Below are 20,810 nucleotides of genomic sequence, written 5' to 3' on the forward strand. Positions count from 1 at the left end.
GCATACACACACATGATAACATGCGCACCATACACACACGTACGCAAGCGATTTTGTGTTGTAGATATGTGGTAGTGGCATATGGGCCTGAGGGCACACACTTAGTGTGTTGTGAATTCTGTAATGAATGTAAATTGAATAACTGCCTTAATTTTGCCGGACCACATGGAGAGTTGCAGCCTGCGGCCTTGGCAGCAGCTAATGGGGATCCATAATAAATACAAATACAGCACTCAGTCGGTTTCACAAGGCTTTGAACTTCCATCTCTATACCAGACACAATTCTACATGCATTTTTATTCTGTGAGGTTTACATGCCCTTCCTCTGATATGTTGAATAGTGTTGATGTGCTTGAGGTTTCACAAGTATTCTTTAATTGGAGAAAACACACAGTGAGTCAACATATTAGAACAAGGTTATATTGCATAATAATGGTTTTCACACATCCTCAACAAAGCAACATAATACAGCAGCAGAACAAACAGGGCTCTATTCAATCTGGATCGCTAAAGCAGTAATTTCCTACTGAGCCGGCATCTTCAGCTAACGCAGGAACGCTGAATTTCTGCAACATGGATTGAATACAGCCCCTACTCTTAAGTGCCACAAACTGCTTACAGGGTAAGAAAACCTCTGTGTTCTTTTTCTTTTATTTGGGTGAACTATCCCTTTAAGTGCCACACACAGCCCAGGTTTGATACAAAGTGCAAGTATAGAGTAACAACACACAGTGGAAGATAAGGTGATTGGAGACACAGTCGGCTCTCCCTTTAGAAGAACATGGAGAGGGAAGAAGAACCTATGGGAGTCGACTGAAGCTACATCCTGATTTTTTTTTTTTTTTTTTTTTTTAACCTTTATTTAACTAGGCAAGTCAGTTAAGAACAAATTCTTATTTTCAATGACGGCCTAGTGGGTTAACTGCCTGTTCAGGGGCAGAACGACAGATTTGTACCATGTCAGCTCGGGGGTTTGAACTTGCAACCTTCCGGTTACTAGTCCAACGCTCTAACCATTAGGCTACCCTGCCGCCCCTGATTCTCCACCCTTTTCCAGAAGTGTGCACTATAACACGCCCAGTCATGAATTTAAAAGCACAAGTGTTGGCTGGAAGCAGTTTTCACCATTGTAAAATCCATAAGAGAAAGTGTGCAAGTGCATACTTCGGATGAAGGGTGGAGTTTCTGAGGAGACATGAGAATGGGATGGACTGAAAAGTGCTGGTAAGAGTTATCATGATAAAGGCTAAGTTACACTGAATAGATCAGCTCAGAGCAGCCTAGGCCTCTACAGACTAGCCTATCTAGTCTAGCTATCTGCTGGTCAGCAAGGCTAGATGGTCTGTTCAGTCTGCCTTCTTGGGCCTGACCCGGGTCACTGGCTCCAGCTGGCCAGAGTCAGACACATCGTAGCTGGTCTTGTACTTAGCCAGGATCTTCATCAGGGGGTGAAGCTTCAACCACCACTGTTCCTTAGGGATCCTGTGGCTATATATATATACATACACACACACACACACACACACACACACACACACACACACACACACACACACACACACAGAGAGAGAGAGGAAGATAAGAGACACACATGCTGTGTATGAGAGACCATAAAGACAATTCAATTTGCCACTATACGTTTGAACGGGTGGACGTTGTAAGGAGTTGTAAGCGGCTGATCGTGGACTACAGGAAAGGTGGGCCGAACAGGCCCCCATTAACATCAACGGGGCTGTAGTTGAGTGGGTCGAGCATTTCAAGTTCCTTGGTGTCCACATCACAAACAAACCATTATGGTCCAAACACACCAAGACAGTCGTGAAGAGGGCATGACAACACCTTTTACCCCTCAGGAGACTGAAAAGATTTGGTCCCCAGATCCTCAAAAAGTTCTACAACTGCACCATCTAGAGAATCCTGACCGGTTGCATCACCGCCTGGTATGGCAACTGCTCGGCATCTGACCGTAAGGCGCTACAGAGGGTAGTGCGTACGGCCCAGTACACGGCCAAGCTTCCTGCCATCCAGGATCTATATACCAGGCGGTGTCAGAGGAAAGCCCCAAAAATTGTCACCCAAGTCATAGACTGTTTTCTCTGCTACTGTATGGCAAGCGGTACCAGAGCGCCAAGTCTAGGACCAAAAGCTTCTACCCCCAAGCCATAAGACTGCTGAACAATCGCTTCACCCCTACCTACATGTACAAATTACCTCGACTAACCTGTACCCCCGCACATTGACTCAGTACCGGTACCCCTGTATATAGCCTCGTTATTGTTATATTATTGTGTTACTTTTTATAATTTTTTACTTTAGTTTATTTGGTAAATATTTTCTTAACTCTTTCTTGAACTGCACTGTTAGTTAATTAAGGGCTTGTAAGGAAGCATTTCACGGTAAGACCTACACTTGATTTGAAGTAGGATTAGTCAGTCATATTGAATAAATAATTGTACCATATTTGTCCATTGTCTGTGTAGGTGTAAGTGCTGTGCCTGAAGGTACTGTAAATGTTGTCTTACGCAAAGTCTGTCTCATCTTTCAGCTGCACTACTGGTTGGAAGGCCATGGTTCTGCGACGCATCCCCAGCAAACAGGCCGTGTCCTCTGTGTTAGCGAACACTTTCCCTGCATGGTAAGGGAATACAGTCAGCACACATTTATGTATGTCCCAAATGACACCATATTCCAAATATAGTGCACTACTTTTGACTAGAGAGACCTATGGGCCTATAGGGTGCCATTTGGAATGTAACCTTAATCAACAGGGAAACTAAAGAGGCCGCATCCTGTTAGTACTAAAAAAGGATTTATGAACTACATTCAGTACATGTACAGTACCGTCTTTGTAGGACTCCTTTAGCTTTCTTGAAATCCACTGAATTGCTTTTGCTGCAATCTTCGTTCCAAAGTTCCTGTCAAATGGAGAAGGAGCCCCTCCCTTTGGAAATAAATAAAAACAATTGATCCGTTTTACTCAGGTCAGGTTCATGGGTTAGGGTTGGAGTAGGCTAATAATATTATGTGGAATACACAGTTGTGTGTGCGTGTGCGTGGGTAATGAGCTAACCACACCTGCTGCATATGTCCAAGCACGTTCTTCCTGCAGTCAAACACCCCTTTCCCCTCCTCAGAGTACAGCTGGTAGATGAAATCTGTGGTGAAGTTCTCGTTGGAGTTCTCATTCCTGTCACGTCACACACACACGCACGCACGCGCACACACAATGTCAAGGTTCCAGTTGTCCTGCTGCTGCAATACAGGGGGACTCTTCCCTCTCAGTTCAGTTACACAGAGCGATGATGAGTGGCCTTGATAGAGCCTCCATAGAATATCAACAGTACAGGAAGAATTAGGGCCCGTTCACAATATAAATGGGACATAATTGTCATGAATAGTTCCAAAAAGGTTATATTTTAACATACAAATGAAGAGTTTTATTATACAATTTGTATTAATAGCCTATACAGTATGGCATAAAGATAGTCATACTATCATACATAGCTGGCGACGTACACATATGCCTTCATTGTTACCATACTGTTTACTTGTTAACAGGCTATCATGCTGGACTCTGCCTTTGCTCACTTACCTCAGCACCAAGCCTCTCTGGATCCCCGTCTTCATCTTCTCTGTCAAGTGCTCGACGTTGGACTGAAAGCAGTGAGAAAAATCCTCACATTAGCTGTGAGAAGTCTGAAGTATCCTAGAGTATTCCTCCTCTATCTCTAACCTGCACGAACTTTCAGAGCTGCGGAATGAGCGCTCATTCCTCTGCTGTGTCTCAGGGACAGAGCACTGCAGTGTGCTCTGGTGACCAGGAGGTGGCTCACGTCTTACTGATTTTCTGTCCACTTAGAGGAGTTGTCGCCATTCACTCCGACCAATGTAGGCTACAGCTTGAACATTGTGGTAAGGGTATTGATGAGCACTCATTACACAAAATCAACACGATCTTTTGTTTATACTGTGTGTGCTCTTTGCAACACATGGGTAAATATCAACATCACCTCGTTTCACAATGTAGCATATCCATAACGTTCATGGCATTAAATAATACTTTCATTTTGATGTCATTGGTCTAGTCTTAGAAGGAGACTGCATATTTTCTCCATAATCTGAGGGGATCTATAACTTTTGTGTACCTGAAAACAGCAATGTGTCCCTCGGACAATAAAAACGGGCACATCAACAACTCTCTACTGATGTTGAGTAGACCTCCTCAAACCATAATGTGATGTGTCTTGATCAGAGCTTAACACTCCTGGAATTATGATGCTCTCCACCTATTAATAACTGCCTTATCTGGGTCACCTGAGAAGTCCTAAAATAGAGGCCCCATTGTGCTGAGGGAGGAGAGAGTGATTGGCAGGGGAACAGTGGGTTATCTGCCTTGTTCAGGGGCAGAACGACAGATTTTTACCTTGTCAGCTCAGGGATTCGATCCAGCAACCTTTTGGTTACTGGCCCAACACTAGGCTACCTGCCGCCCCATCCTTTACAGTGCACCACTTTTGACCAGGGTCAAAAGGGCTCAAAAGTAGTGCACAATAAAGGGAATACAAACATTGCTGTCAAGGATGCTCTTTCCTTGGAGTGTAATTGTACTGTACAGCACTGTATAAATAGGACAATGTAACCATTGACAGCCACATGGAGATTGTTCTCCATACTAAAAAACTGCTTCAACTTAGAAAGTTGTCACAGCTGCACATGTATCCACTGAGGAATGAACTATGATGCAAACATTTACATTTGTAACAATGTACTGTATACTGTGTAGAACTAGGTTTCCAAAATTCCCCTGGTTTTCCATAAATCATGGTTGGAGGTTTCCGAATTTCCTGTTTATTCGCTCCTGATTCCGAGAATCTTCCAACCGGGATTTCTATAAAAACTGTGATTTTTGGGAAAGTTGACGGAATTTTGCAACCCTTTGTAAAACAATGGTCCTCACCTGGAGGTCTCTGATGTCGAAGGGTTCCTCATAGATGTAGACAGTGTCAGCCCCCGCAGCCAGCCCCCCGACACTGGCCAGGTACCCACAGTACCCCCCCATGGTCTCAATGATGAACACACGCCGCTTGGTCCCACTGGCAGACTGCTTGATGCGGTCACATGTCTGACACACACACACACACACACACATAGATGCTCATAGTCAGATCAAATAGACACACTGCCTGCATCCCAAATGGCACACTATTCTCTATGTAGTGCACTACAGGGAATAGGGTGCCATTTGAGACACAACCACTGTAAGGTTATCAATAGCTTGCAGACAATGTTATTTTGTTAGGTAGTAGGTACATACAAAAATGCCGTCTATACAGTAGGTATCAAATGCTCACACAATTGCCCAAAACATGCTCCATGTCCCAATATAATACGATCGTAAAATACAAACAGTATTGCAAGATTTACCAGGATGCAGAGTCTGATAAAGAATTATTCCAGAACACTAAAGCAGAAAACAGTCAGTAAAGGGAAGAGTCATTTTAACTATTAAACTATGCATGTTGTAAGTGCAGAGAAATGGGTTTGTGTACAGTGTGCTTGTATAAGTCTGTGTTAATGTGGGAGAGACATTGTGGGAAATGTCTGTGTCTGTTGTCAGTCTATATTCCCAAGTACATTTGTGCATTCTTCTTTTCCACAATGTCAACTAGGGTCTGTCCAATAAGAGAATTATTGACTAAACTATTTTTGTTGTTGTATTTTAGCTAATACAATGCTCATAAGTATACTTGAAGATCTCTAGGAAAGCATACCACATAATAATACAAATCGAGTGATGGTTGATAGTACGGTATAATTTCACCCTTATTCAAAGTTGTGAGGTCTTGCCTGAGTGCTAGTCTGTTTGTGCTCTCATGCCAACTCCCTGTCATGCTTGTCTTGACAATGACAGCAATAGAGCTGGCAAGAGCACAAACAGATCTGGGATCAGACTATGTGAGTTCTACCTTACCTCCACAATAGCATTGAGGGAAGTGTCTGCCCCGATACTCAGATCAGTACCGGGCACATTGTTACTAATGGTGGCAGGCAGCATACACATCGGGATGCAAAAGTCCTCATGGCTGGTCCGGGCCTCATAGAGCTGCAGCAGACACTCAAACGCCTGGAGGTGGTGCGGCACAAACATGTTAGACCACTAGGGGGGGCACTCTCAGACTCAAAGAGAAATCCTACTTCATTTTACACCGACTATGGGCGTTGTCTCAAATGGCACCCTATTCTCTATGCAATGCACTATTGGGACCATGGGACTCTGGTCAAAAGTAGTGCACTATAAAAGGAATAGGCTCTCATTTGGGAGGCAGAACCTCTTGTTACCCTACTAGGGCCTGATCTAGAAAATGTAGTGTCTGTGTATCCTGAGGGTGGCTATCTCCGTGTGATAGGGGGGTTGGCTTGGCATCCCATTGGTAAAGAAGAGAAGGGCGGGGTTGGTTGGTCACCCTGGCTGGCAGACAGACAGAAGTGTTGACGTGGAAATAACAGTAGACTCAGACTGTCACGATGCAGCCTGGCGACACTGCACTTGGCCTCACGACGTGAGGGAATGTTTGAACGCGAGTGGAAAAATGCTGGCTGTTATTCGTGAGGTACACTACCGATGCAGACAGTGTTCAAAACAAGATGGACGTCTGGCCTGGTTCAAGACAACAATTTGATAGCCTAATACTGTTCTATGACACATTCAATCTCCATTTTTCACCATTAGCAATAGATTCTCAGTAAACACAAAATAAGATACTGTGTTTGATCACAACAAGTAGGTTACTTAAGTGAATTCACTTCCTTCTCCAATACAGTATAGTGACTATTCAAATGCTTTTCAGATGCTTAGTGAAAATCTAGTTTTGGTTGATGATGGAATTAAAATCAACTAGATGGGTGAAAGTAAAAATATTGGTTAGAGAAGACATCTAAATGTTACTACTACTACTAGTTCTCCTTCATTAATACCCTTCTCTTAAAAACCTCCACCTCATCCAACTGGCTTGTAGACAAATGTATAGCAGGATAGGAGTGTTGTAAAGATAGCAGGATAGGAGAGTTGTAAAGATAGCAGGACAGGAGTGTTGTAGAGATAGTGGGATAGGAGTGCTGTAGAGATAGCAGGATAGGAGTGCTGTAGAGATAGCAGGATAGGAAGTGTTGTGTTAAACCAGACCAGGGACAAGTCAACTCATTGTGTTTAGTAAACAAGCATAGAAAGGTGCAGCTGCAGGCAGAACAACGCTAGCCGCAAAAACATGCCACTGACGTCACTTCATGCCAGTATCTATCACTTACCTGGGATCTTCAATGTGATATTTACCAGCAACAGTAGCCTCAGACTGAAAGACCTAGACTTACAGGGACAGTTACCAGACACAGATTAAGCCTAGTTCTGGACTAAAAAAACATTAGGAGAATCTCCATTGAAAGTGTTTTTTAGTCTACGACAAGGCTTAAAGTGTGTCCGGGAAACTGGCCCCTAATCATATACTACTTTACCTCTGCATGGGTTGAGCTTGAATGAAAACACTGTTTTGTAACTGCTTGCTGTTTCTAATGTATACATTGTTTGCAGCTGATCAGACAATGAGTTGTCATACCTTATCTTGCTATTTCACTGTGTTTATTATTCCCTTCTAAGGCTTTTTAAACTCTACCTAACTATTTTCCTTCAGATGATATAGGAGCACATGCACACCTAGCTCAACACAAATCAGTATGGTGTGTTTGGGTTAGACCTAGTTATGTTCAGCCTGTTGTGATGCTGGTACACGCAACGCCCCAAGCTGCAATCAGTGAAGTCCTTTATTCGGATTGGGTGGTAGGTGTTCTGAACACATCTGACCTTGCGACCTCTGATCCCCAGCCACACTTACATAAGTAATAGCATTTAAAGCTGTGTCTGCGCCAATGCTGAGATCAGAATCCTGTATATTGTTAGAGACTGTGGCAGGGACCATAACCATGGGGACACAGAAGTCATTATATTTCTCCCGGGCGGCGGACAGTTCTATGACTCCCAGGATGGCCTGCAGTACAGGGCAGAGCCAGAGCCAGGGCTTAAGAGCGAGGAGTTAATGTGTTTGCACAAACTGACTCTCTATTCCCTATGTAGTGCACTACTTTTGACCAGGGCCCAGAGGGTGCACTGTATATGGAAAAGGGTGCCATTTGGGACACAACCATGAGTAAAGATGAGACAAGGTGGGCGGAGCCAGGGTGAGGGAGCCAGGCCTATCACAACGGACAGTGTGACTCAGACAGGAAGCACCACACAGTAACTCACACAGAGATGGGGAGGGACCCACAGGGAGGAAAGAGCCTAAAGGGGGTTCTTTGAACATACAGAAATATGTTCTTGATTATTATAGGAGGAAATAAAGGAGAATATTTTGTAACTTTAGATTGTGAAATGAATGAATATAACTGCGTGAAACACTTAAGAAAAAGATACAAAGACACATGAGAAGAGAGTATATGTTTTAGTATCACTCAAAGATTCCAATTTTACTCATACGCTTAATGTTAATAACTTTTAGAAATGATAAAAAGTACAATATACAATTTGGTACTGCAAAATAGTGGTATAATTCTGTAATAATATTGTAAATATATTACATATAAAATGTAAATATTCAACTGTGAATGTAAAATGTACTTGATGCTGTTATGTGCCCTACATACCTCGAATCCACCGATAACAAGCAAAGCATTGATGTTATGTATCCTGATTTGTTCAGCAATCTTATCAAGATGCTTCGCTGGAAGGGTTCTAAAATTAGAAATGAAAATCCAATAATCACCTACACACTACAGTAAGTCAGTGTTGATTTTTTTCAATGGCACTCTATCGGTCCTGTTCAAAAGTGGTGCACTATATAGGGAATAGGTTGCCATTTAGGTCCCACAGACATAAACATTAGCCTACCTCTTTGTTCCCAGTATGGACCCCCCTTGGCCGGTCCAACCTGCTACATCTCCCCATGTAATCTCCTTTATCTGTGTGGAGACAAAAACAACAAAACTGTGTTTGAGAATGAGGTTTCAAATGTGTTCTGTGTAGTCTCCAAAAAGCTGTGCTAAATGTGAACATCATCATGTTCATTTCAAGGGGTCACAAAACATTAGCATTTAAGCTAAATGAATGAATTACATTCTAAAAAGCAATCAAGCACATCAGATTTACAATCAACATTTATCTTGCTTTGTATGACAATATCCCCCCCAAATTGTCACATGCATTGAATACAACAGGTGAAATGCTTACTTACATACAAGCCCTTAACCAACAATGCAGAGTTGTTTTTAAAGTAAGTAAGAAAATATTTGCACAAATAATTTACAAAAATTATAAGTTAAAAAAGTTTCCCAATAAAATAACGATAACGAGGCTACATACCGGGAGTACGGGTACCGAGCCAATATGCGGGGGTACAGGTTAGTAGAGATAATTGAGGTAATATGTACATGTAGGTAGGGGTAAAGTGATTCATAAACAGTGAGTAGCAGCAGCATAGAAAAGGGGGTCAATGCAAATAGTCCGGGTGGCCATCTGATTAACTGTTTAGCAGTCTTATGGCTTGGAGGTAGAAGCTGTTAAGGAGCCTTTTGGACCTAGACTCGGTGCTCCGGTACTGCTTGCCGTGCGGTAGCAGAGAGAACAGTCTATGACTTGGGTGGGTGGAGTCTTTGATTTTTAGGGCCTTTCTCTGACACGGCCTGGTATAGAGGTCCTGGATGGCAGGAAGCTTTGCCCCAGTGATGTACTGGGCCGTACACACTACCCCCTTGCAGTCGGATGCCGAGCAGTTGCCCTACCAAGAAATTATGACTGAAAAGGACCCGTGCAAAATCTTTACTGTCACTTGAGGGGGAATAGGCATTGTCGTGCCCTCTTCACAACTATCTTGGTGTGTTTGGAACATGATAGTTTGCTACTGATGTGGACACCAAGGAACTTGAAGCTCTCGACCAGCTCCACTACAGCCCCGTTGATGTGAATGGGGGCGTGTTCAGCCCTCCTTTTCCTGTAGTCCACGATCAGCTCCTTTGTCTTGCTCACGTTGAGGGAGAGGTTGTTGTCCTGTCACCACACTGCCAGGTCTCTGACCTCCTGCCCATAGGCTGTCTCATCATTGTAGGTGAACAGGCCTACCACTGTTGTGTCGTTGGCAAACTTAATTATGGTGTTGGAGTCAGAGACAGTCATGGGTGAACAAGGAGTACAGGAGGGGACTGAGCAGGCACCCCTGAGGAGCCCCCGTGTTGAGGATCAATGTGGCAGATGTGTTGTTGCCTACCCTTACCATCTAGGGGTGGCCCGTCGGGAAGTCCAGGATCCAGTTGCAGAGGGAGGTGTTTAGTCCCAGGGTCCTTAGCTTAGTGATGTGCTTTGAGGGCAATATGGTGTTGAACGCTGAGCTGACAGCTTGTCTGTACTGCAGCACACAGGCTATAATCTACCAACAGCCCTCTACCCACATCTTACACATCCCCCAATGTTGGCCGAGGTACAGTAGCATTAGACAATGTGAGATAGAGGCCTGCATTAGGAATACGGGGTAAGAGTAGGGATGAGAGAAAGGCCTGCATAAGGGAAAAGGGGTGAGGGTGAGAGTAAATGGCTTACTGTAAGCTGTTTATCTCCCCACACAAGTTGTATCTGTAAAACACTGTCTGTGCCAGCGTCATGGGCACAGGGGTATAGGTGACTTATACTGATTTCACATAGGATTGACGGTATGTTGCCTGTAAAAACAATCGGGCAATGTTTCTATGATCCCATTTCAAACAGCCCTATTTCTACGTCTTTCTTGTCTGCATTCCCCTTTTATATCGCCATTGCTTTAGCCGGCAAGGAGCAAGAGACATTTAACTTTGACCCTAGCTCCTAGACCCTGTTGTTGCAACAATAGTCCTGGTAACATGAGTGACAGCTGCAAGTTGTTCTATTTCTTCACATTCACAGCAGAAGATAGCAGCATGCCATACTTGTAAAATATGACTTTGTAATGTGTTAATTTTTCTGTTATGGTGAATAAAAAGTTGGCTACAGTTGAACTCAAAACATTGTTAGATATGTTCTCTTAATTATATGAGCTGGCTAGCCAGCTAGATAGCTAGCTAACAAGCTAACGTTAGCAAAACACCAAAACATTGTCTTGAAAGTTCGTTTTTAGTTCACTGGCTTGCCAGATTTAATAGCTACATATCCTAAATAAATGTTTAAACCAATGTTTTTTTTTTGTTGGTGCAAACAAAATTGAGCAGGTAATGTTGCTATTTGGACCAGGCTGCTGCGATGTCTTGCAGACAGTCATTTGTGTGTTTATACTGTTTCATAATGACAAAGCCAGTAAGATGAAAGGGGACATTTATACAGAGGGGTTGGCGGGACTTTTAAATAATACCGCAATCATGACTAGGTCGGTCGGCGGAAATAAAAGTACAGGCTTTGTTGCCGGCAACACCTTTCAGATATAAAGGAGATGGAAAAAAGATGGCAGCATGCTAAAGTTGGCGGCAAAACATCTTGGTTTGAAAAGTGTATTACACTAACAAGGTCACTATAACCTATAGCTTACCTGTTTTCGCTGTCATGTTTTCATCACAGCCAACACTGTCTGATATCTTTTGATCAAATATGCAGAAGTATTCTGGTTTTGCTAGTGATTTCAAGATATAGTGTAAACAACAGAACTATTTATATGGTGTAAACAATACTAGGGGACTAATACGGTCAAAATGTGTTTGTGTTCTTATCACATTGACCTGTTGATCATGTGGCAGTGAGGCGCTACTAACAATAACAGGAAGTAGGCGTCATAGGGGAGTGATAAGGGACAATAATCCTCATTGGGTAAGAATGAAATGACAACAAGGTAAACAAAACAGATTTATGTCTTAATGCCAGTACCTGTCCGTTGTAGAATCCCTCGAAGCCGTCATTAACGGCAAACATCTTGTGCCCCTCTTTGATGCCCACCCTGACGGCCGAGCGGACAGCTGCGTTCATGCCCGCCGCGGGGGCGCCCACGTTCAGCACAGCCACGTTGAAGGAGCTCTGAGGATCAACAGCACAGCACAACCGTCACACACACGAGCATATGTGCAGACACACACACTTTTAGACAGCGAGGATGGCGACAACTCTTTTTCAATTCAGTTCATGTCAAAACACTCATTGAAGATAAATGGCACTTATCCAATTCTTGAAATAGAATTGGCCCCAACTCCAAGCCGTTGACACACATATCAACAACAGATCCCTCTGTATACAATATAGGAGCACATAGTGCTTGATGTTCAGGAGAAATGCTGTAAAGGCTTGGCAAAGCTGCTGTCTCTGCGGAGAATGGAGCAGCATGCATTGATAATCTCTAACAAGGCCTCATGCTATGGCTCCAAGATGTTACATCTTATAGGCTGCTGTTGTACTTCATTCACATAGACCACTGGCTCTGAGCTTAGGAAAATTCGTTAGCTGTCAATCACATGATGATCACAGTAAGATCATGGACAGATAGACCCCACGTATAATGAGTGACATCATAAGCGTTGTAATCACCTACAGTAGCATTCAAAAGTTTGGGGTCACTTAGAAAGTTCCTTGTTTTTTAAAGAAAAGCAACAAAAAAAATGTCCATTAAAATAACATCAAATTGATCAGAAAAACAGTGGACATTGTTAATGTTGTAAATGACTATTGTAGCTGGAAACGTCTGCTTTTTAGTGGAATATCTACATATGCGTACAGAGGCCCATTATCAGCAACCATCACTCCTGTGTTCCAATGGCACGTTGTGTTTGCTAGTCCATGTTCATCACTTTAAAGGCTAATTGATAATTAGAAAACCCTTTTGCAATTATGTTAACACAGCTGAAAACGGGCCTTCTTTAGACTAATGGAGTATCTGGAGCATTAGCATTTGTTGGTTCGATTACAGGCTCAAAATGGCCAGAAACAAAGAACTTACTTCTGAAACTCGTCAGTCTATTCTTGTTCTGAGAAAGGAAGGCTGTTCCATGCGAGAAATTGCCAAGAAACTGAAGATCTCGTACAACGCTGTGTCCTACTCCCTTCACAGAACAGCGCAAACTGGCTCTAACCAGAATAAAGAGGAGTGGGAGGCCCCGGTATACTACTGAGCAGGAGGACAAGTACATTAGAGTGTCTAGAATGAGAAACAGACGCCTCACAAATCCTCAACTGGCAGCTTCATTAAATAGTACCCGCAAAACACCAGTCTCAACGTCAACAGTGAAAAGGCGACTCCGGGATGCTGGCCTTCTAGGCAGAGTTGCAAAGAAAAAGCCATATCTCAGACTGGACAATAAAAAGAAAAGATTAAGATGGCCAAAAGAACACAGACACTGGACAGAGGAACTATGCCTAGAAGGCCAGCATCCTGGAGTCACCTCTTCACTGTTGACGTTGAGACTGATATCTGACAAGGTATAGCTATAGTTGCAACTTGGCATGGTCTAAGGCACTGCATCGTAGTGCTAGCTGTGCCACTAGAGATTCTGGGTTCAAGTCCAGGCTCTGTCTCAGCTGGCCGCGACCGGGAGACCCATGGGGCGGTGCACAATTGGCCCAGCGTCGTCCGGGTTAGTGGAGGGTTTGGCCGGCAGGGATGTCCTTGTACCATTGCGCACTAGCGACTCTTGTGGTGGGCCAGGCGTAATGCACGCTAACATGGTCACCAGGTCTTCCTCCGACACATTGGTGCGGCTGGCTTCCGGGTTAAGTGGGCATTGTGCCAAGAAGCAAGCTTGGTTGGTTTGTGTTTCGGAGGACGCACGGCTCTCGACCTGCGCCTCTCCCAAGTCTGGGAGTTGCAGTGATGAGATAAGAGTGTAACTGCCAATTGGATACCACAAAATTGGGGAGAAAAAGGTTTTAAAAAAATGTATAATAATTAAAAATAGATATAGTTGCAACTAATTGTTGGCACTTAGGAGCACTGAGCTAGAACTGTTATAGTATAATAGGCTACAGTATAGTACATACATTATATGGGGGCTCATCCTCCTCCTATCCCCTTAAAACAGAAGCAATTGAACAAACACTGTTACTGTCACAAAAAGACCTCCGCATGACCCACAATGCACCTCAACAGGAAGTACCTGTTCCTGTTCCAAATCTGAGAAATGCTGGAATGACACAAACATTAGGAGGAAATAAATATGAATGTCACAGTTACTTTGTGTATGTACATTATTCATTTTATCTTGGGTTATCTGAGGTTACTTACATTTGGGAGTTCAGAGTCTGCTTTGTGGTAAGAGAGGAGTTTGTAGGTGTTCAGGTTGTTTTCGAAACTCCTGCAAAATATTAATGAAACATACTGTTATTTATCCTTCTACCATTCTCCAGAAGCCTCCATTACTGAGTTGCATAAGCTTTTAAAGGCCAGTGGAAAATCCATCACAATTCAATGAAGCTTCCAAATACAGAGATTTATGTTTATTTTACCAAAGAAATCCTATATACACAGAGTCAGATAATGTACCTCCCACGCAGTCTCACGGCTTCCTCAAAATTCTTCTCGTCCATGGATTTCTGGACATCTTGTGTCTAGTGAGAAAATAATTACGAATGGTAATTTGTCTCTAATCAACAGCCTACCAATTATCTTAATTCATAATATATCTATAATGTATACCGTAGGTAGAAGTACTTGGGGGTGTACAACATAAAAACACACCACTAAAATGGGGTAGGCTATCACTCCATATGTGTGCTTCATTTACAGTTGAGTAAAGCAATCTTGAACACACAGTGTAAGTGGCAGGCCAACAGCACTTACCATCTGAACACACTCCATGAGGGGCAGACGGACAGCCTGGTTCCCACACAGAGACACCACACAGGCCGGGGTACTGTCTGACGCCTCCAGCAGGGCCAGGACCGCCTCCACTCCCATACGACTGGCCTGGACAGACAGGTCAAAGGTTACACTGTATTTTGGGACGCTGGGAAAATACTGTAACTTCAGGTTCAAGTTAGAAATTGCTTAATAGTATGACATGCTTTTTCAATTATGATGACCACTCTGAAACTTTGGCTGCCTCATGGTCACTAACCAAAACAAACATACCAGGGATATTATGGAGCTATTAGACAAGCAGCAGCACAAATGGCTGTGACTCCAACTGAAAAGTAGCGCACTATATAGGGAATAGGGTGCCATTTGGGAAGCAATACTGAAACTGTGAGTGCCTTTTAATGATGTAATTTTGGTATGTGGATGTATCACTCACTAGGATCCTGTCGAAGGCAGAGGGGGTTCCTCCTCTCTGGACGTGACCCAGGATGGTGACTCGGGTGTCAAACCCCAGACAGCTAACAACCAGCTATAGCAGGAGAGGAAGATCAGAGTGTACTTAAATAACACTGGTTACATCCCAAATGGCACCCTATTCCCCATATAATGCACTGCGTTTGACCAGACAGCTCTGATCTAAAGTAGTGCATTATATAAAGAATAGTGTGTCATTTGGGACGTAACTATTGACTATTTGAAAACGTGGTATTTGAGATATGTTACATAATACACTATGTATGGCAGAAAGAGAATGAAAATGGCATGCTATTTCTCAGGAAGTAAGACAGAAGGGGAAAGCACAAGCACTGTAGACACATGCAAAACACTTCCTGCCATGTACACAGTAAGTGAGCCTCCTGTTTTGCGGCAGGTCAAGGAGACACAGGATGAGCAATAGAGGGCGTGGCAGGAGCAGATTTTACAGTACCCCCCCCCCCCCCCCCCCTTGACCAGGCTCATCTGGGTGTGAGGTATAGAAATCACGTAAGAGGGAGGGGTCCAGAATGTGACGGTGGTGCACTCAGCAGTGCTCCTCCGGCCCATACCCCTCCCAGTCCACTAGGTACTGCCAGCCGCAAGCCCGACCACGTCAATCCAAAAGCCGCAGGATGGTATAGGCAGGATGGTCATCGATGAGTCGAGGGGGTGGAGGAGCTCTTGCAGGAGGAGACGGGACTGGAGCACACAGGTTTAATCAGGGATACATGGAAGGTAGGATGGATCCTGAGAGAGGCTGGGAGTTTCAGGCGCACAGCAGAGGGGTTAATGACACGGTCAATTTCAAAGGGACCAATTAATTGGGGGGACAGTTTCTTCAATGGCAGGTCCTCTGATGAGAGCCATACCTTTTGACCTGATGTGTAGATTGGGGCTGAGACCCGGCGACGGTTGGCTTGGGACTAGGTCCTGTCGGAGGCATGAAGAAGGGCAGCCCGAGCCTTTCTCCAGGTACGATGACAACAGCGCAGATGGTCCTGGACAGAGGGGACCGCAACCTCAACCTCTTGGATGGGGAACAAGGGGAGTTAGTAACCCAGAGCACACTCGAAAGGTGACATACCTGATGAGGCGTTGGTGAGGGTGTTGTGGGCATATTCAACCCAGGTTAGCTGAGCGCTCCAGGAAGGGTTAGCAGAAGTCACGCAGCGTAGGGCAGTCTCCAACTCTTGGTTGGCCCGTTCGGTCTGGCCGTTGGTCTGGGGGTGATATCCAGAAGAAAGACTGACATTGATACCAAGAGCTGAACAGAAGGATCTCCATACCTGGGAGTTGGGTCCCCAGTCGGTAATGATGTCAGTGGGAATGGCATGCAGACAAAACACATGGGATACTAGCAGGTCCACAGTCTCCCTGGAGGACGGGAGCTTGGAGAGGGGAATGAAGTGAGCCACTTTGGAAAACCTATCAATAATGGTGAGGATGACGGCGTTACCGTTAGATGGTGGAAGGCCAGTGACGAAGTCCAGAGCGATGTGTGACCAGGGGCGACTGGGTAAGGGAAGAGGGCGCAGCAGTCCGGAAGTGGGTTTAGTGGAAGTTTTGTTCCAAGCACAAACCGAGCAGGCTGAGACAAACTCCCGGACATCTCTCTCCATGGTGGGCCAACAGAAGCGCTGACGCAGGAAGGCGAGGGTCCGGTTCATACCAGAGTGAATGGTGAGGTGAGTAGAATGGCCCCACTGAAGAACAGAGCGAACACAATCTGGAACAAACAAAGCATTCTTTGGACCGTTACCCGGATCAGGCTGGTTCTGCTGAGCCTGGAGGATACGGGACTAGATCTCCCAGGTGACGGTGGCAACGATGCAGGTGGATCGCTCAATGGCTTCTGCCTCGGTACCCGTGCTGTCGGTGGTGAACTGGCGGGAGATGGCATCAGGCTTGATATTCTTTGAACCGGGGCGATAAGCGAGTGTGAAATTAAATCTACCGAAGAACAAGGCCCACCTGGCTTGCCGGGAGTTCAGACGTTTGGAAGTCTGGATGTAGGACAGATTTTTATGGTTAGTCCACACAATGAAGGGGAGTACAGAGCCTTCCAGCCAGTGATGCCATTCCTCAAGAGCCAGGAGTTCACCGTTTCCGATGTCAAAATTCCTCTGCAGGTGAGAGCTTAAGGGAAAAGAATGCACATGGGTGGACCTTCTGAGGGGGAACATTGAGACAGAACAGCACCTACCCCGGTGTCAGAGGTGTCCAACTCCACAATGAACTGGAGTCCTGGGTTGGGCTAAGTAAGGACCGGGGCAGAGGTGAAGCGACGCTTGAGTTCCAGGAATACTGCCTCTGCCTCAGGAGTCCATTGGGATGGAGTGGAGGTGGAGGTGAGAGTGGTGCAGCTAGACGGCTGTAGTTGCAGATGAAACGTCTGTAAAGATTTGCAAACCCCAGAAAACACTGTAGCTGCTTCAGGTTGGATGGCGCAAGCCACTCTATGACTGCCATGACCTTGGTAGGGTCTATACGTAACTGTCCCTGTGCAATAATATAACCAAGGAAAGACACTGAAGCAGCATGGAACTCACATTTCTCAGCTTTAAGAAAAAGCTTATTCTCCAACAGCCGTTGAAGAACTTGGCAAATGTGTTGATGGTGAGCCTCAGGGTCCTTGGAAAAAATCAGGATGTCATCTAAATAGACAAAAATGAAGTGTCCAATCACATCCCTCAGCACATCATTGACTAGGTTCTGGAAAACAGCAGGGGTGTTAGTTAGACCAAAAGGCATGACCAACTCCTCAAAGAGATCCAGTGGATCCCTCTCTTATGCGGACAAGGTGGTAGACATTCCGGAGGTTGAGTTTGGTAAACACTTGGGCACCATGGAGGGGGGCAAAAGCAGAGCTGATGAGTGGCAAGGGGTACTTGTTCTTTACTGTGATATTATTCCGCCCACGGAAGTCTATGCACGGCCTCAGTGACTAATCCTTCTTCACAAAGAAAAACCCAGAACCCACCAGGGAGGAAGATGGCTTGATAAGTCCTACAGCCAGAGAATCCTGGATGTACCTCTCCATAACCTCTTGCTCGGGGCGAGAGAGGTTAAATAACCGGCTACTGTGAAGAGGACCTCCAGGCTGGAGGTCAATGGCGCAGTCGTAAGGCCAATGAGGCGGGTGCTTGCTGAACACAGGAGGTAGATCGTGATACTCTGGAGGAACTGATGACAGGTCCGGAGGTTCTAGAATGAACTGGGGCACAGAAAAGGCAGGGAGAATGGCAGAATGTAGACAATTAGAGTGACAAAATGAACTCCAAGTGGTTACCTTTCCGGAAGTCCAGTCAATCTGTGGGTTGTGTAGCTTTAACCATGGATGGCCAAGAACCAGGGGGAGTAAGGACAGTCGATTATGTGGAAACTGATCTTTTCCTGGTGGTTTCCAGAGAGACAGGATGACAGGTACGGTTCTCTCACAGACACGGGCGAGGAGCTGTCCGTTGAGAGCATTGGCATTGAGGGGTTGAATCGAGTGTGACAGTGTCCAGGCCCAACTGAGTAACGACACCTCGGTCCAGGAAGCTCCGGTCAGCGCCCGAATCGATGAGAGCAGAGTGAGGAAAAGCCTGGCTCTGCCACACAGGGTTGCCTTCAAGCAGGGGTCTGGGGGAAGATGGGCAGGCGATTTGGCTCAACAGTATATCCCCCACTACCCACTTTTGCTGTACGCAGGGAACCAGTGGAGACAAAGTGACCAACCTGGCGACAGTATAGGCAGCTCCTAGCGCCGATTCGCCACTGCCTCTCCTCTGGAGAGATGGGCCCGGCCAAGCTGCATGGGTTTAGGATCAGGAAGGGCCTTGGAAAGGGATGCAGTCGGAGAAGGAGGACAAGGTGTTGAAGCAGATATTATGGTGCATGCAACTTTACCTACTCTCTCCCTCCGACGCTCATGGAGACTGTTGTCGATGCGGATGGCGAGAAAGATGAATTCATCGAGTCCATCAGGCTCATCCCTGGACACCAACTCGTCCTTGATGGTCTCAGTGAGCACATTCTGGAATGCTCCCTGAAAGGCCTCCTCATTTCAGCCGCAAGGGTGCGAAACTCACATGCCATCTCAGCAACACTATGGTGGCTTTGACGGAGGGACAGGAGTCATTTAGCCGCATCCTTACCGCAGAACAGGTGGTCAAAGACTTTTTTCATCTCCTCCGTGAATCTAGAGTAGAAGAAGCAGATGGGGGACTGTCTCTCCCACACCGCTGTGGCCCAGGAAAGCGCTGCTCCATGGAGGCAGCTAATCAGGAAGGAAATCTTGGCATGTTTGCTAGCATAAGATTAGGGCTGTTGCTCAAATACTAGTGAACTCTATACTAAAAAGGCTCTGCAAGCTCAGAGGTTGCCATCGTAGAGCTCGGGAGTTGGAAACGGCTCCCGAGGCAGAGAAGAATGACTTGGGACTGGTTGTGAGCTCGATGTGAAGGTTCGGCCCTGTAGGTCAGACAGGCTCTGTGAAAACTCCTTGATGTGCTCCAGAAGGGCTTTCAGGTCTTGGTCATGTTGCTCGAGCAGGGCGCCTTGGCCAGAGAGGGTTTGGTGGAGAGTATCTGAGTCCGCTGGGTTCATCTCTTTGGCCAGATAGTACTGTTACGTGGCAGGTCAAGGAGAAACAGGATGAGCAGAACAGGGCGTGGCAGGAGCAGATGTAACACCTCCAACACTTTTGTGTCCCAAATGTCACGCTATTCTGTATATAGTGCACTACTTTTAACCAGAGTCCAATGGGTCCTGGTCAAAAGTAGTGCACTATATAGGGAACAGGGTGTCACTTTGGACTCAATCTTGTTCTTCTGTTCTCCCAGGTAAAATGTACTGTATAGGACTCTTACCGGCACAGAGATCCTATAAGTTCTATATGTAATTCTATGCTTACTAGGTTCTTAGGTGCGGTGACGAAGAACAAGGTGGCAATGCACAAACAGGAAGGAGTATAATTCACAGAACTTCACATCACTAAGAAAGGTCCCATGAAAAGACTTCAGAGTTAAAACATGTACAGCATGTTGTTAATGGGACAGAGAGAGTGAGAGATGACAATGTCCAACCAGAAGGAACCATGGAAACAAAGGAGTACTGTACCAGACCTGGGTTCAAAAACTATTTGAAATCATTTAAAATACTTAAATTGGGCTTAATTGAGCTTGGCTGGCGCTTGGTAACAATAGAATAGTCGCAAAACTGCAAACCCCACCCATCTGCCACTCAAGCAAACATTCAAAGTATTTGAAAGATTTTAAACCGGATTTGAACTCAGGTCTGCAGATGAGTACTGTACCAGTACAAGACAGCTGGGCTGGGCTGGTCTTCTCATAGCACTTACTTCCTTAATATGGTTTGTAGTGATAGGCTTGTTGTGGCAATCTATCGCCCCCTCAGCTACAATAATGATATTGAGCCGTTTCTTATCTGCACGGTTCTATAGGAATACAAACAAAGCACAGATATACAGTACATGACAGAAAAGTTTTG

The 20,810-nt window shown here is 45.2% G+C and overlaps 1 protein-coding gene across 2 annotated transcripts in view; it reads right to left on the reverse strand.

The window, feature by feature from the left end:
• Positions 1-352: 352 nt before the first annotated feature.
• LOC110530255 (ATP-dependent 6-phosphofructokinase, platelet type) overlaps positions 353-20,810 on the reverse strand; it is a 41,167-nt gene continuing 20,709 nt past the window's right edge. The window contains exons 8-22 of one of the 2 annotated variants that reach the window (XM_021613168.2): positions 20,662-20,757; positions 15,277-15,369; positions 14,823-14,948; positions 14,526-14,590; positions 14,268-14,337; positions 11,927-12,073; positions 8,939-9,009; positions 8,695-8,782; positions 7,887-8,039; positions 4,958-5,122; positions 3,593-3,654; positions 3,076-3,187; positions 2,842-2,941; positions 2,523-2,628; positions 353-1,488 (exon numbers count right to left, since the gene is read on the reverse strand). In XM_021613168.2, the coding sequence (XP_021468843.1) occupies positions 1,347-1,488; positions 2,523-2,628; positions 2,842-2,941; positions 3,076-3,187; positions 3,593-3,654; positions 4,958-5,122; positions 7,887-8,039; positions 8,695-8,782; positions 8,939-9,009; positions 11,927-12,073; positions 14,268-14,337; positions 14,526-14,590; positions 14,823-14,948; positions 15,277-15,369; positions 20,662-20,757 (1,596 nt within the window). In that variant the 3' untranslated portion in view covers positions 353-1,346. Of the gene's footprint in view, positions 1,489-2,522; positions 2,629-2,841; positions 2,942-3,075; positions 3,188-3,592; positions 3,655-4,957; positions 5,123-5,971; positions 6,125-7,886; positions 8,040-8,694; positions 8,783-8,938; positions 9,010-11,926; positions 12,074-14,267; positions 14,338-14,525; positions 14,591-14,822; positions 14,949-15,276; positions 15,370-20,661; positions 20,758-20,810 lie in introns of both variants that reach the window. The other variant, XM_021613166.2, reaches the window with a different exon arrangement.

This window comes from Oncorhynchus mykiss, chromosome 8 (genome assembly GCF_013265735.2).
Source record: "Oncorhynchus mykiss isolate Arlee chromosome 8, USDA_OmykA_1.1, whole genome shotgun sequence".
Classification (NCBI taxonomy): Eukaryota; Metazoa; Chordata; class Actinopteri; order Salmoniformes; family Salmonidae; genus Oncorhynchus; species Oncorhynchus mykiss.